Source organism: Rhamphochromis sp. 'chilingali' (genome assembly GCF_963969265.1).
Source record: "Rhamphochromis sp. 'chilingali' genome assembly, chromosome: 13".
NCBI lineage: Eukaryota > Metazoa > Chordata > Actinopteri > Cichliformes > Cichlidae > Rhamphochromis > Rhamphochromis sp. 'chilingali'.
The window spans coordinates 31,348,541-31,365,051 of record NC_137940.1 but is presented as its reverse complement, the minus strand read 5'-3'; the positions used below and the strand labels follow the sequence as shown (position 1 = coordinate 31,365,051).

The following is a 16,511-nucleotide window of genomic DNA, read 5'->3' as shown; positions in this document are numbered from 1 at the left end:
TAAATAAATAAATAACACCTCTGGATCATAGCTTGGGTTTCTCATTAGAAGGCAAACTGTGCAACTCCGTGCTCAGGAATGAAAGTCAAGTGAAGCAATTGCAATAATTACAGCAGCAAGAAAAGTCTGTGCCTGTTGGGAAGGGTATAGGGGCTTCATGGAAGGCAATGAGGAGGGAGGCGCCGGCTGTCTACAGGTGCCTCTGATTAAGGGTAATCTGGCTAGCCCTCCCCTTTTTTATCTCTGCAACAAGCCCTGCTGCTTCTGGGTGCCTTGAGCTCCGTAGCTGCCTGGCGTAATGAGCTCCAAAGCCACACAGTAGATGCCCTGCAGGACAGTCCCTACAGAGCTATAATGAGCACTCCAGTGTACCAATTCGTGCTCCCCACCAAGGGGCCCTAGAAGCCAGCCTTCATTCAGACATGGGTGGGCATGGCTTGTTCACCAAACCTTCAATAGCCACCTTTCACTTCAACTCCCTTTCCAAGGTAATGGCATCCCATCTGGACAGTGTGATGCCGTTGCGTGTGTGGTATGAGGAATGGCAACATCGAGATCGGAGTGTAAGTCAGAGGCGGCGATAGAGATTGAGCTGCTGCAAAAATAGAGAGGAGGCAGGACATCAGAATAGAGTGCCAGGTAAAGAGTGAGGACAGCTGAAGTAGCTGGGGATAGAAAAAAAAAGGTAAATGAAGGTAGAGGGATAGAGAGTACTATAACTGACAGATAGAGTGAGCATAAGAGAAGGAGCGGAAGGTGAATTGTAAAATGAGGGAGCTGCCCAGTTAGATGGGAGACAGAGGGGTGGAGAGAAAGAGAGAGGAGTATCCTGGTATAATGAGGTCTATGGAGGAGGGTGGGTAAAGAGAGGAGGGGGTGTCAGAGTCCAAGGTGAGATAGTGGAAGAGCAGGAGAGTGAGAGAGAGTGAAAGAGAAAGAGAAAGAGAGGCTCTTTTGCCAAACAGCGGTCCCTCTGTTGGTGCTGGGGTGTATCTGTGTGTTTAAGAAACTGCACTGCTGTGCTTTTGCTCTCTTAAACAACCAGGAGGTAGGTGAGAGGATCGACGGGCCTGACCACAGAGCAGGGCTTTGAAGCTGCCTCACGCTGCGAGAAACTGTATTGGATTTAGAGAGACTGCCTTTCAAAATGAAAAAGCGGAGAATGAAAGACAAAAGAAATGGAAAACTAAAATAGAGAAAATATTACAAGAGAATAAAAAGAAATATGCATTATGCATGAAGTATTCCTCATACATGCACTTTCTGCAGTTATCACTAAAAGATTAGCATAACAATTAACATTTTATAATGGCCTACATGCCAGTAGCAAGATGGGGATGAAGAACATGATGTGGGATTATTCGCCATCATTATGTGGCCATAAACAATTTTCAGGGCTAGGAAAGATTCTGTTTATTTTTCAAATTAGTTGTCTTTTGCATCAAAGCCTTGTATTTTCCTGCATTTTGCATTTGTGGATGTGCTTCTCTGCGTGAACGCCTGCGCGTGTGTGTGTGTGTTCTAAGATGTTTGTGAAGTCCACAAGTAAAAAGGCCCTCATCATCTTTCATCTGTGCTGCATTTATTCTACAGTAGCAGTGCAGCAGCTGTTGCAGCTATATTTTTTTCTCCTTTTTTCCCCCTCCACACGTATTTTGTATTGCGTATAAAATCTTGTGCATCTTCAAATAGCACGTTGTCAGATCACCAGTTGTACCTACTGGCAACTGAAAAGAATACGTTATCATTGTCTGAAGAAATACGCTTGGGAGGAGAGTAAGTGTACAGCATTGTATACAGATACACAATAGACACCGTCAAATGAGTAACTTTTTTATACTACAACAGCTACATCTGTATCAGAAAGGATTAGCATGGCGGGAAGGATTGGACAGTGTGTCTTATTTTAATTGCTGTGTATTTTAAATAAATTCCCAATGCTTTTCTTCTTGAATAGAACCTCTGTGGGGACAGAAACTGTCTTTTCTGAATACGGTTCCATATGGGAATAAGGATTACATTATTATTATTATCTTGTGAGGGATTAAGGATTTGTCTCATTTTGTCCCAGTGAGTAGTGTTGCCCTGCAAAATACAACTAAATCACAACACAGTGTAACAAAATACATATACTTAGTTTTATTTTTTTAATAACAGCATCTCATGCATGGAAAACCAGTAACATTTTTCTAAAAAAGATACTGAAATTAAAAACGACATTCGGGCTCAGTTTTCAATCCATCATAGAGGACAGATCAGTGAAATTTCCTGTTATCTAAATGCGCAGCTTGACATTTTATTTTTGCTGTCATATTATTCTGTGTTACATCAATGTCATCCTATTGTTGGGAACACGTGATAAAGAGCAATGCCAAGCAGTAGACGTGTCTATATGAGAACTATGCAACACGTTTTAGCTTAAGAATGGAAGGAGTGTTCGCTTTCTACTGCACATCTAAAATGTACACAAATTGGTATCATTACTTGTTTCACATGGGTCACTTGGCACCAGTGCAGTATTAACCGAGAGGACACCAGAACAAAGCGCCGCCCACAGCCACAATTGACCTTTGGGGTTCTGATCTCTTAATGTGTTTCTCTGTGTTGGTGCTGATAAAGCTTTTCTTTTCCTCTGTCCAAATCTATAAAGGGTTTTTTTTTCAAAGATGCTGGCAATGCGAAGTGGGAGACACAAATACCCTCTCCATTCCACGGTCATAATCTCTGCCTCTGCCATCGATAGCTCTAATAGGTGTTTAGAAGGCCTTGTATGTGTCTCCATTTGATAGCCTGCTAATGGTTCGACATGTCATTCAGAGAAAATGTTTTGTGTTGAGTGGGCGGGATGGAAGCAAGATCAGAATTCACCACAGGAGGCCTTGGCTGAACAACTGAAACATGTAATCAAAAGCCCCCCAAATAAACCCCAACCCCCAAATCTTGTAAAACAGAGTATTTTCACTAAGTTAATCTATATTCCCACCTGAAAGAGATGAAAAGATGTGCATTCATGCTCAAAACACCCAAGTTATTTTGTTATGGCTATCTGGTAATTGTCAGGGCAGCCTCTTTTAAGAAAGTCCCTTTTAAATTATTGAATCTGCCAAACGATTCACTGCTACATTTAGTCACTGTAATTATGAACTCACCACCCCAGCATAATACTGTGTTTTTGTGTATTTGACAAGCCATGTGTGATTGTGTGGTGATTCAAAAAAGTTTAAAGCCAGTTCTCAAATGTACACTTTGTACCATGTTAGATCTAAAAAGAGAGACGTTGGTGTCGGCGATGTGATTAGCTTCAGTCCCAGTTGGGCTGCAGAGAATGGAATACATTAGTTGACTAGTAGATATGTGAATTATATAATATTAGATTGATGTGTCCAATTGGATTTAAATGACAGTTATATTGTGTCTAAATCATATTTAAAACTGAGTGTCATATTGGATTCACAAGAGCAGACAGTCTCCCATTGGAGTACCTGCCAAAAAATAGATGAATCTATGAGTTAATTCTTAATCATTGCGAAAATGGATTTTAAAGATATCTGAAGTCTCGTCGTGCAATTTTTAACATTTTTCATTTCTTCGGTTGTTCATTAATTAAGAATTGTTATATATTTTTGTCCTATAATAGTCACATTACATTTTACAGCAAGAATTAGTTCGGCGGAGCACAGTAAACAATATATATAAATATAAACTGTAAAAACAATATGACTTTTTGACATTCAACACCACCATGGATTAATTATATCCTCTTTCCCAGAAAGAAATCCATTCATAATACTTTCTGACTTAACTCTGCCTTTTACACCAGGCTTCAGCAGCCTGCTGCTGCTACTTGGCCACAGAAGTTCTCCACTGGGGTTTAACGCAACCAATGAGATTATTTATGCTTGCATAGCAGCTCTGTCTCTGAAAAAACATGTTTGTATTGCTAAAACCCCAATCTGCCTACATGTCCTGGTTCATGTGTGGCCGTGACTCCCCAGACTGAAGGTTTGGTCGAGGTCTCTCTTTCTGCTAGTAGTGTGGAACACATGCCTGGCACGACCAGTGCCATGGGGGGAATGGCACACAGCTGGTTTGATTGGACTCTGGCCTTAATCGCCCATGTCTCTGCCATCAGCGCTCAAGGAGCAGTAACACACATGTTAACTGTGCTCATACAAGGGAAACTGATTGGAGCCTTCTAGATTTATTCCTAATCAAATACTGAATTGTGCCCAGACAGATAAAATGCTGGTGTCGCTTTCCAAGTCTGGTATCAGTGTCTAACAAGAAAGTTTGGGCTAGGTGTTCAACGAGCTACTTTGCGGTCTCAATTTTTCAGCAAATGAAGGGGGCTGTTGTCAGAGAGCTGATTGTAGGGTGCAAAATACTGGGTGACAATCTGCGTGTCAAGATAAATACATCTGCTCCTGAGGAAATGCCATTAGCCATGCATATTTTAATCCTAAATAACTGTTATAAAAGGTTGCAAAACAAAAACACAAGGATCTAAAAGGTCAGTATTGAGCAGCTTAAACAAGAGTAGACTGCTCATCTAAACGAGAGCATCTCACCTGTAACTGATGAGAAGTGCAAGTTGGAGACTTTGTTTTTAATTCTCGTTCCTCGGATGTACTGTTATGCATCACATTTATCATTCTGACCTCTTTTGTCAAACAGCAGTCAAATCAGAATGCTTTTTTTAATAACACATGCACTGAATAATATAACTTGCTAAGATGTTAAATATTGTGATTTATCAAAAAAGCCATTGCCTGACCATGAGAAGAAGTCAATAACAATGTGTAGCTAATGTAATTTTGAATACACTTAATGCTCTGCTTAGCCGACTAGAGAGGGGACTGCAGTAATAAATCGGTTGACTGTTACTGATAAGCTTAACAGCAAAGCAGCATCCAAGCATTTGAATGAGGGCATTAATGGTTGTTTAAAACAGGAATAATGAAGTGACAACAGCAGTGTTGTGTTGCCTCTTGCTCTTGAGAGGAACGTCTGCCAGTGGAGGAAAATGGTGACTTGCTTACTTCTAAAGGACATCAGCAGAGAAGTAGTACTTCCAGTCATCAGAACTTGGCGAATACTTTAATTGCAAATGACAAAAACAAACAAACAAACAAACAGAAAAAACAAAACAACGTGGCCTCATTTCAGCATTTCATTTCATTTGTGTCAACAGCTTCTCGTGCATGCGCACAAACTTAAAAGCGTACGCACAGGGAGACCACTCTTAATCTTTTTGACGCACACATGTGGATGCTCATGCACGTTTGCTTGCGAAATACACATAGAAGCTCATATGCAGTGCACAAACACAAAGCAAATGTCCTCACAAAGTAGATGAGCTCCATTCTGTGTCGAATCGAAAGCATCTGCAAAGCCAGTTGCTCTCGGCTGTGGAGGCGTGCATCAGCCGGCAGAGGCGCCTGCTTGGTGTCCCAGGGTGGCTCGCGTAACACTTGGCCTGCTCCCTAGCCACTGCCGGGATCAGAAAGGCCCACTGCTATCATCCGGGCGCTGGCAGCAGTGAGGCTAGGCTTAGAATGACAAATTGGTTTGAGGGAGTGAGTGAGGGAGAGAGCAAGCCAAGAAATATACTTTGAAGAGAGAAATGCATTCCGGGTTTCGACAAGCATGCCATATTATATGGTCAAGTGTACAAGTCTGACTCCTGCCACGCGGATTGATCGAGATCCCAAAGACACTTAAATGAGGCGAGGGTCTTTCATCGTGACAATGCCAAAGAATTTATCTTAGAAAGTCACCCAAAATATGACTGGATTACAGAGCTTTTCAGCATGCGGTCTCTCGTCTCGTGGCCTCAATTTTCATTGAACTGCCCTTTTATTTTTAGCAACAATAGTTTAGTAGTATTTGCTTATGTTTCACAGTGTTGGAAATGTAGAAATTTCTAAATGCACATTACAATATTTCCAACTTTATCCAAAGAAACCCGAATTATTGTGTAAATCAGGATGTTTACATACAGAAATGCATTTCAGATAATTGTAGAAATAATCTGAAAAAAATATATGTTGTGTAATACATGCTAATGTAATTTTCTCTGATGGATTATTGATTCAGAATGTATTACTTGCTTCATATTTCAACAAACTCATCATTGCCACCATCATCAGTGATTACAGCCAGTGAATGATGCTCTGTGTTTATGGTTTGGGAGAGTTATTCTTTTCAAATGAAACACGCAGGGAAAAATTGTGGTTAGTGAAATGTTATCTTTATTTTGGACTGAAGTAGAGCATGAACTGATATTTAGCCACTAAATATTGCATATATAATACATGGCATGTATAGCATATCACTATTACAAGTATCAGCTTAAAAAATTGTGTGTCTGTTTTCTGTATGATGGTTCTGAAAACAAAATCTCCTAATGCAAAGTCAGAGCAATAAAAACAATATTAAGCTTCTTCAGCATATTTTAGATTATCGGAAACCCACATTCGGTGAAATCCGACTGTTGTTAATCCACAACAAAACTGCATTTGTAAAAAAAAAACGTTCAAAATTATAGGGGCAAGAAAATTCCAAAATAAATGGGGAACGGTGCAACTATTGACACTGGCAAGCTGTTTAATGTTGGAGGTGCACAGCATTCTGCTCAGCCCGAGGAGGAGACTGCGTACGAACGCTTTGCATATTCAAACAGGAAGTACTTTATTTATCGCGTGCAATCAAATCTACAATTGACTGTATAAGGGATAATCTAATTAAACATTAGCACATTTATCGGTCTTGGCCAATTGGATAACTGACTTATTAACTAGTGTTGTCTTCTGCTGTTTTAAGCAATAGTTGTTTTAAACAAGCAGCTTTGTAGGTTGTAATTACATTTTCTGCAGGCTTGTTGGCACCTTGGTCAAAGGCAACCTCCTGTGTGGACTCCCTCATGTAAATAAGAGCCCCTTTCCTTGCCAAAGCAATCATGACATTGCACTGGTGTAATGCTAGGCCTGCAAATAAGCCATGTCAGAAGCATACGCACAAGACACCGGATGTAGCCCTCTTGAATTCCCTCTCTCAGCAAACTGCAGAGATGCACCATTTGGCATCTCTGGAATTTGGTTTGAGGTTGCAGAGTATTTTACTTTTGTTGTTAAATTGCTTTGCAAATGAGGCCCACTCTGGCACGATTTCAAAGAGCTTGTGCTATATGTGCAGCTTCCTTCAGGCACTAGTTTCTGAACCTTCATCATTCTCTATGCATATGCACAGTACTGCGCTAAGCTCACATGGAAGGCTAGATAAACATGCCAGGCTGGGAGGAAGATGGAAGGCAGTATGCTTATGTCTTGTCAGCCTGTCTGTATGTTGATTTTGTGTTGTTCAACTTGACTGGCATGGTCTATCTAATAACATGGCAGGTAGACAGTACGAAAGCCTCGTAGGTTTCTACCCATTAAAATGATATTCAATCATTTTTGATGCGCTTTTTTTTGCCCCAAACCACGCCTTATAATGATTCAAGGTTCGAGCGCCATTCACATTGAAATGTTGTGTTGCTTGAAGCCACATCAAAATAATTGTTTTGATATGTTCCGTTTTTGACTTGGCAATGACATTAATAGGAGGTGATTGTACAATGAGGATAAAAAGCATTTTTTGAGGTATGTTGACTAAATTTCAGCCATGAATCCCCTGGCTCACAATTATACGTTTTTAGTCTGGGCATCATGGAACAGCCATTGCTTTGAGATACAAGTGTTGCACATATTGCGTGTCCTTTTGATTGCATGTCCAAGTCAGCCACTAAATAATAATGCAGGGATTGAAACAAAATAGCCCAAGGCTCAGAAATTGCTAATGAACATCACCAGGGTGCAGCTGGGGTTGCACTGTGTGATAAAGGCATTGAAACCTTACTTCATGTTTCAAAGGCAAATAATCTGTGGTCGATTTCTTTATACTCCAAACATCTGTGTCACTGCCTTAAAAGTGTCGGGAGACAATAAATGTGCACTAAGGAAAACTACAGATGACTCGCTAAAACGAGATATATATTCCAACGTGTCATAGTTTCAAGTGTTAACTTCAGCACTGGACATCTTTATGGCATATGTTTCTGTGGACTGATAAGCAGTGGAAGCATGATCTCTGTCATCACAATATTACAAATATGTGTTTTATACTTGTTACATTTTCTCCTTTCACTGCCTGTCTAGAACTATTCTCACTTTGCAGAGAACTGGCAAGCAACGGGAAATCCGTGGAGAGGCAAAGAGACAGAAGGCAAGAAAAAGAGAATATATTTGGTGCTATGTGCTGCAGATCAAAAACGTGGCAGTCACATGATCAAAGGCATTTGATAATCCTTGAACTACAATGCTCCTTTAATCCTAGCGAGAGAACTATATTTTATTGGGGGAGGAGGGCTGAAACAATGTTGGGGTGACAAACAGAGCTGAAGAAGCAGTAACTAGCTGGTAGAAATAAAGTTTACTAAATGTGGCACAGTACTTTTGTGGGAGCTGGGGAAGAAAATAGTATAAAGCCTCCTTGTGTGGGGAGAAAATGGAGGCTGAGTTGATGGGACTAGAAACACAAATGTGCCACAAGTCAGTGTCCACTCAGCACTGAATAGTGCTCTTGTTTTTTTTCACTATACTTGTTGGGGAAGTTGGCTCGGTGAATGTGACTAGACTGCCTTATACTACATCTGCCACACAGAAACAGAGTGCAAGCTACACAGGGTTTGGGCTACGACTTCTCCCAGTCAAGTTGAGTTTCTGGCTAGTTCATTTTCCTGAAGATTCTTTTATACATATGTTTAAAAAATTGGATGGTTTACAAAAATATGCTATATAATCAAATGGCAGAACAACAACATACCAAATTGTATTTATTATTTATTAATTTTAATTCATTGTGAATTTACATATGATATATTACACTTTTAAAAAAACCTATGCAATTCTTGAACTGCAATATTTCATGTTGGGTGTAAAAGCAGCACCATCCCTATAGAGCCTGAAGGTTTTCACAACTTGCAAAAAACACTTGTCCACAAAACACTGTAAAGAAATTTGAGATTTTGTTCAGGACTTAAAGTAAAGGCGTCCAAAGAATTAGACAACTCTGTGCACAAAGGATCAGGCAAAAAACACATATTGAATAGATGTGATCGGTGAATTATCAGGCACAACTGCTTTAAAACAGATGTCGCTCTGTAGTGAAAATCATTGCACAGGCTCAGACACATTTCTGAAAATCATTGTCATTAAACACAGTTCATCCACTAGATGAAAGTTAAAGCCAGGAACATTATAAGAGAGTCTATTGTAACACTATCATGAAAGAATCTGGGGACTATTTCTAATCTATATATTATACAGCAGCAAAGCTGAGAGTAGAAAAGCTTTTTTAAAACCTGAAGTGACATCCACACAGAGAGCGATTCACTCATCCATATCACTTTGAAGTTAATGTAGGTGCAGACTCTGGTTGCCTAGGTAACCCTCTAATGCATTTACTACCAGGTCATATGTCAATCAACAGTATCCTGCACTTTTAGCTGTAGTTGCTTCAGTTGCTCACCTCAAATCTGAGAAACGTTGACTTGTTGAGGTGTATATGGCTGCTGAGTGGAGTTTTTTATACCTTACAATGCAAAATAAAAAAAATAAAAAAACATATATTTTTTAAAAACTTACCCATTTTCTCAGAAAGTTGTATATCAAAACTTTTTTTTTTGTTTTTGCAAGAGCATGATCCCGGAGCCGAAGAGAAGACGTAACATTTTTATCACCTCACACCTGAAAAGTTTTACTGAAGCTTTACTTGTGTTCAGTGATGCACATCTTCTCTTAAATGTTTTTTCTAATATCACACAAGATTAATAGAGACAGAAAACATATAAATGACAAATAGTTATTTATGAAGTCTTTTATGACAAAAGATTTCAGATTTTTATTATTATATCTTAACAGGCACATAAAAGCCCATTTTTAACATTCACCTTTTTCAGTTCTGTTGTTTTTTAAAAAAAAAAAAAGACAAAGTAAAAATCAAGAAAACTTTCATCTGAAACTCTTCAAAGTATGCTTGTTCTGAAGAAATTTAAGATTCCGTGTGGGAAACTTTCAACAGAGAAGCAGACAACTCACAGGTCCTCAGCTGGCACTGTCATTACTATAACCTTAGACCAAGATTGTGTTGGACTGTGAAAGGAGTAGCACACAATGTACATTTTTTGGCAGATTCCCACATGGAATATCTTTAAAAGAAATACTCCAGTGACTTTCAGAAGGCAGTCAGTCTCATTGTTCAAGAACCATAGAACAACTCTCTGTCCCATGCAGCTTTTTACGCACATGTTGGTAAAGTGAAATAAAAAAAAAAAAGAGTATGTATTTATAGCAAAAACAAAAAACCCTTTTAAATAACAAGTATAAATATTTTGCATATTTTTGTTTTCATTTGTCTTTTATGCAGACTTTTAGCGGAAAAACTGTGCGACATTTATTAAAGTACACAATTAAGACTTACACAGTTTGTGAGCTGCTGAGTGAGGCTCCTAATTTATATGATGAGAGTAAAGACAGCGAGATAGAAATAGAGCTCATTCTTAGATTTTATCAAAACATTTCCAAGAAATGAGAAAGATAAAATTGTCTTATATTTTCTTCAGAAACTGTAATATATATGTGTGTAACATGCGCTCTCTCTGGGCCTCATCCTATTACAATGACCAGCCCATGCATGGTGAGAAGACAAAAACATCAATATGTGGCGTAATCCAAATCCCTCTGTTGCAAGCATTGTCAATAGTCTTCATTATCAGATGCAAAATGTCCCAGACAAAGGTGAGTTGAAAAATGACAGTCGTTTTTACTTCCATATGTTTTCCCTTATCACCTCTCTACTCTACTGTCTCTCCTGTAACTGAGATGAGCTATGAGCTGTTTGTCAGAAAAGCTGTACAGTTTCCACGCTGATGAAACACTAATGATTATTATATAGATTCAACGAGTGAGTTAAACTAGGAATTTATTAGAAATGGCATGAGTGAAAAGTGGTGGTTAGCTTTATTGTTTTTTTTTACTTTTTTGCATTTGATAATGTCTCTTCTTTAACAGTATTTGTACTTCCAAATTAAAGTAGTTGTTAATTTGGATCACATATTGTTTTGTACAAATTCAACAAAACAAAACAAATAAATAACTAAATACTTTTGCATAAACATCACATTGTGTGTTCAATAGTTTTAGCATATTTGGCATTGGTGGTAAAGGGAATATTTTCCTGAATGCTTTGTGTGAAGTTTTTGCAAGTCATGCCTTGATTAATCGCCAGTATTGATGGTGTGCCGAGTTATCTGTACATTGCAAACACTGTGGTTCACATTATAATTGATTGGACTCTCTTTTTTTCTTTTTTGTCACTCTCCTCCTAACTCTACAATATCCTGTAGAATCTAATATTCACAATTTTGGAGGCAGTGTTCAGAATCAAGGTCATTCATTTTCCCCCACTGGGAACATGCAGAAGGAAACTCCATTTCCTGCTCCTACCCACAAAGAAAATAATTCATGTTTATTTGTCACATCAATTAAGATATCATGGTTATATTGCCTACTCAATCTGTAGGGAAAATTTTGTCTACTAATTCCATCGTCCCAGCAAGGCCCATTTATTCATTTATATTTCATGACCTGGTGTTTACGCTACAGTGAATGCCTGGCTGATTTTTTTTTTCTCCCCTCTCTTAGTTGCCTTGTCCAGAGAGGTGTTCTCCTTCTACGTTGCGATGAAATATAGATGTTAAGAGTCTGGAGAGTCGAGTGTCTCATCTGTCCTAGAGAAACCATAAGGCAGCCATTAATAGTGTCACAGAGCATCAGACGTACCACAGGCACATAATTGGAAATGAGGACATAACTGAAAGCACCTGCTTGAAAATCAACAGGGCCTTCCCACGAGGCAAGCCCTCGGTAGATTCCAAAAGAAGTTTTCCGAGCCCCTCCGCTTCCCTGCTGGTTCTGTTTCACCCATTGCTCTTTTTTTTTTCATTTCTCACTGAGGTCAGCTCAAGATGGCTTATTGTTTTTTCTTTTTTTTTTTATGATGGCATTGTGAGTATGCAAATACTTTGGATCTTTGCATAATCACAAGCAGCAGGACCATCTGTTGTTGGCTTGTTGACTTACCTTGTGTCTGCTTTTAATGGTGTTTTCTTGTATCTGAGTGATATATTGGTGTATTAACAATGTGATAATCATTTAACCTCAAAAAATGCAGTCGGGCGTGTACGAAAAATCCGAACATATGTTCAGCGAAATCTTCTGACAAAGAAGAATTTATAATCTTTGAGCAGGGATAGAAATAAGGGAACACAAAAACAAATAACAAAAAAAATCACTCCGCTCACGTTATGTCAGATAAGACGACGCTGTCAAGATAGAGATTTAAAATGTGACGCTTGACAAATGTTGTGATCTTGGCTTAGTGGGTAGTAAAGAGTGGGAGTTAACCCCCACTTAAAAACACAGCAAAAATACTAATAGCAAGGAATAGTAAATAAGATGAAACTTTATGCAAGGATATGCCTCCAATGAAACATGTCCCTGATAATGTTTTTTTTTTCTACTAGAACCAGAGCCAGACACCAGAGAAGTCTTTTAACTCACCGCCTCCCATTTGTCCTCATAAGGTAAGCTCCAGTTTGCTTTCAGGCAAGGAATAAACAGCATTATGTGAAATAATTACAGATATTTTAAGAATACGATGTTCTTATTAAGCTGTGATTCTGTGTCTATTTGCAATTTTGCATTTGTAAATTAGCTGCATAATATGTCAAGACCCTTTTCATCTTCTCACATATCTGATGTTCCATTCACCATATCATTGCAAGACTCTTTGCCAAATGGTGTGCAAAATGAATTTGTTTATCATGGGTTCTTAAAGAAACTATTTTCATTTCCAAGACAACAGTTTCATCTGTTTTCTGTTCTTCCTCTGTGCGTTCTGCTAATCGTTCGAGATTTATTTAACATGAAGCGAGAAGGGCAAATTTATTCAATGCTAATTAGTCTTGTACATGCACAGTCAAAGTCATCACTTCACTGTGATGGTCTCAAGTCGTCACCACACACTGACTGAAGTCACTGTCCCCTTCAACCTCTACTCCTGATGCGTGACTCTTGCAAATGTGATAATGTGCCATGCAGTGAAATTCGCGCAATTTCAGTTCACTTAGCACCAAACGTGTCAAAAATGCCTGTTTCCTTTTCTGGATGAATGGGCGTTATGGCTGAGAGTGGCTTATTGCAAGAGTGGACCTTGGTAAAAGGAGCCCAATAGATGGAAGCTGTCTGACAGGCTGTCATCAACTGTTCAAAGCCTAACACCGCTCTACATCCCTAATGCACAGCTAGCTGTCTGAAATGACTTTGGTGGCATTAAAATATGCAGACAGTGGTCGGACAGTAAATAATAACAAAATATGATACCCGTTTCTCTGCTCTGTCACTGGAAAATCACTGGAAAAAGTAAATTATCTGCATATCTATCATTGTAGAATAAGAACGCACATCCATGTAAGGCATGAACTTTTCAAATTTGGGTTGCTTTTGGTGAGAAATTACAGCGTGCCGTAGCTCTAATGGGGTGTTACAGATGTGTTAATGTAAGAAGACATCACTTTCGATTGCTCCACATACTATGTCTACGTCTTGTTTCCTCTGGACCCCATACTTCTCTCTCTTTCACTCTTTCCATTTTTACCCAGCTGATCAGGGCTGATGTAATGGGGGAACACTGTAGGTTTGCGGATAGTCTTATTCACGTTTTAGCTGTTAGCAGCTGAACATAATCTCCCTCTAGTCAGCTCACATTAGTCTCCATGATCCACACCAGCCCAATATGTGCAGCGAATGCATTGGGCCAGCTGGGGTAATTTAGTATGTCAGTCAGTTCAGGAGGCTGGTAAAATGAGTAAATGGCTGGATATGATTTATATGTAAAGAATATTCTGATTATAATGGCTCTCAGAATAGAATATCCACTGGCTTTTTAAACTTCTCTTCATCTGCATTGTGTGCATCCCCCAGATAGATAGCGAAATGAACAGAGGGCTTTTAAACTGACTACTCTGTGATTATATTAAGAATGTGAGAGTGAGAGAGCGAGGAGAGGGAGGAGATCGGGTGCCCGAGCACTAAGTATATATAATTGCTTCTTGACACATTGGCCAAATTCTGCAGTGCCAGGATCTGAGCGAAGATGATTAACGGCTGTCCAAGTGGGTGGGCACTGCAGGTCGTTCAGGGCCTTTGGTTTCCATAGTGATTCTAGTCTAAAGGCCATATATTGCATAGTGAATATCCCAGAGGTCCACACATTGTTAAACTACAATTATAACTCACATCAAGAGCATTGTCTGTCCACCGCAAACTCTCTTATTCACCCACCAAGTGTCTTGCTGCGTTTTCCCTCTGCTCATCATTTATTTTCTCTTCTTATTTTCTTAAATTGTCTCCCCTAGCTGGCGAGAAGATAAAGAGTAAAAATTTTGCATTATGTGAATAATTGATGTGTGGGCTCACCTCAGAGCATCATCACACTACGGCAGTCGGGGTAAGAGGTGAGGGTAAGATCATATTTCTGACATGAGGCTTCAGGCTACAGAAAATTGTTTCACATGGGTTTTCACAAGGTTTTCCTGTGAATCGACAGCGTGAATAACAACTCCTCATTATAGCACAACAGGGTAGTAATAAAATGTGAATAGGGATGCACATGCTTGGTTCTGTACATAAAGTCATGTGCGTCTGACAAGCTATAACATACAAGTAGTTCATTATAATACGGTTCTTGGTATCTGAGGTGGCTGTGTATAATAATGTGTGTGTAAGCATGCCAAAGTATGTGTATGTCTTTGTGAACACCACAATTTAAATAGGTGACAGATGGAGAGGACAAGGGATGGGGGTGGGGATCAAGCACCTCTGACAATATGGGGCCTGCACTGCACCTTGTTCTTGCCAACTCTGAAATAGCTACGGTAAACTAAAGCCGTGTGACTCCGGGATGCCATTTCACAGTTTTGTTTTCCTCGCGTTTCACAGTTTTTATTTCCACAAAAGACAAACTCTCTTGTGAAATGTCACCTAACAATGTAAAGGTTGAGTGATGAGCATGCGAGAGAAACACCTTGCTTCTTGAAGGGTTAGACTTTATTCTGTGAAGTTTGACAAAGACATGAATGTAAATGCGCTGAGTGTTACAGATAAAATTCTTAAGACATACAGTGTGCAGGAGCTTTTTAAAGCCAAGGAAAGGCCACCGAATAAACACATTTCAATGGTGATTCACTCTGTATAATAAAAGGAAATCCCTCAGGCATCCAAACAAAAGGCCTGTCATGCAGCAATTAAGCTTTGTTATTTGCGTCAAGCAGACTATGGATAAGTAATGTATCTTCCTAAAGATGTACGTCCACATCCTCGCACATGCAAGTGCACGGGCAAACACAGTCAGTCACTCAACTCCAATTCATTTGAGGTAAATGTAATCTCAGAAGACAAGCAGCAACAACCCACGGCTCCATCAAGGTGCCTGGGGTTGCATTGGTGGCCATCGTCAAATAAATAATGCTTTGTGACTGAAAAAAAGACAATCCAAAAGGTCATCTGTGACCTCTGGGACCAGTGCTGTGCAGCATCTGTCACTAGCAAGCACCGCATGTCTGTGTCAAATGGCAAAAGGTATGTGGTGCAGCCAGCCTGCCATGTAATGAAGGGAGTAGGCCTCTATATACATAACATCACAGTCACAATTGTATTAAGAGGGCTCCACAGTATCCTGGCTCATCTGCAGGACATCTTCTACGCACCATAGTATAAATGACAGAATGGAAAATTATCTACAATATTATTAAAAAAATACACTTTTCAAGATCATACCTGGCATATCAAGGAAGAAATTCATGTTCTTTGGAAATCTAACTGAAAAAAAAGGATAAAAAAGTATTTGACATCCCCTTAATCCATTTAATCGGTAATGAGGTTTAGGTAACTTTCAGGATGTTAAGTGAACAATGGCTATCCTCTCTGATGATATTTCACTTGTCACATAATTTCCGTAACAGCAGTTAATGGTATCAAATATTCAGGGTAAAATGATGAAGAAATATATAATCGATGCTTTCCTTTCAGCCAACTTACAATTCTCATATATCTGCATCAGACCACACCTCCGTGTGGAACAAATCAATAATATTCCATTTCTAACCAAATTCTTCTTTTTGTATGGTGAAATCCGATCTTTATGGACACAGTAACAAATTGGATATCCCCACAGTCACATTGGAAAAAGAAACACAAGCTCAGAGACAACATGGGTTGCTCTGTAAAAGAATGTACCATGCATATTGTTTGACGAAATTGCGTACCACACAAATTTCATTCTGAATTCTCTCAAAGTGCAAATGAGGCTCACTTCTGTTAGTATATTTCCCAGATCCCCTGCACTGTACTCTC

At 39.3% G+C, this 16,511-nt stretch overlaps 1 protein-coding gene across 1 annotated transcript in view; it reads left to right on the top strand.

Annotated features, from left to right (window-relative positions):
- The window catches only part of pcdh11 (protocadherin 11), a 139,132-nt gene that overhangs the window by 47,357 nt on the left and 75,264 nt on the right, over nucleotides 1-16,511 (top strand). Inside the window, exon 4 of the mRNA XM_080900967.1 lies at nucleotides 12,623-12,682. Within this exon, the coding sequence (XP_080757093.1) occupies nucleotides 12,623-12,682 (60 nt within the window). The remainder of the gene's footprint in view (nucleotides 1-12,622; nucleotides 12,683-16,511) is intronic.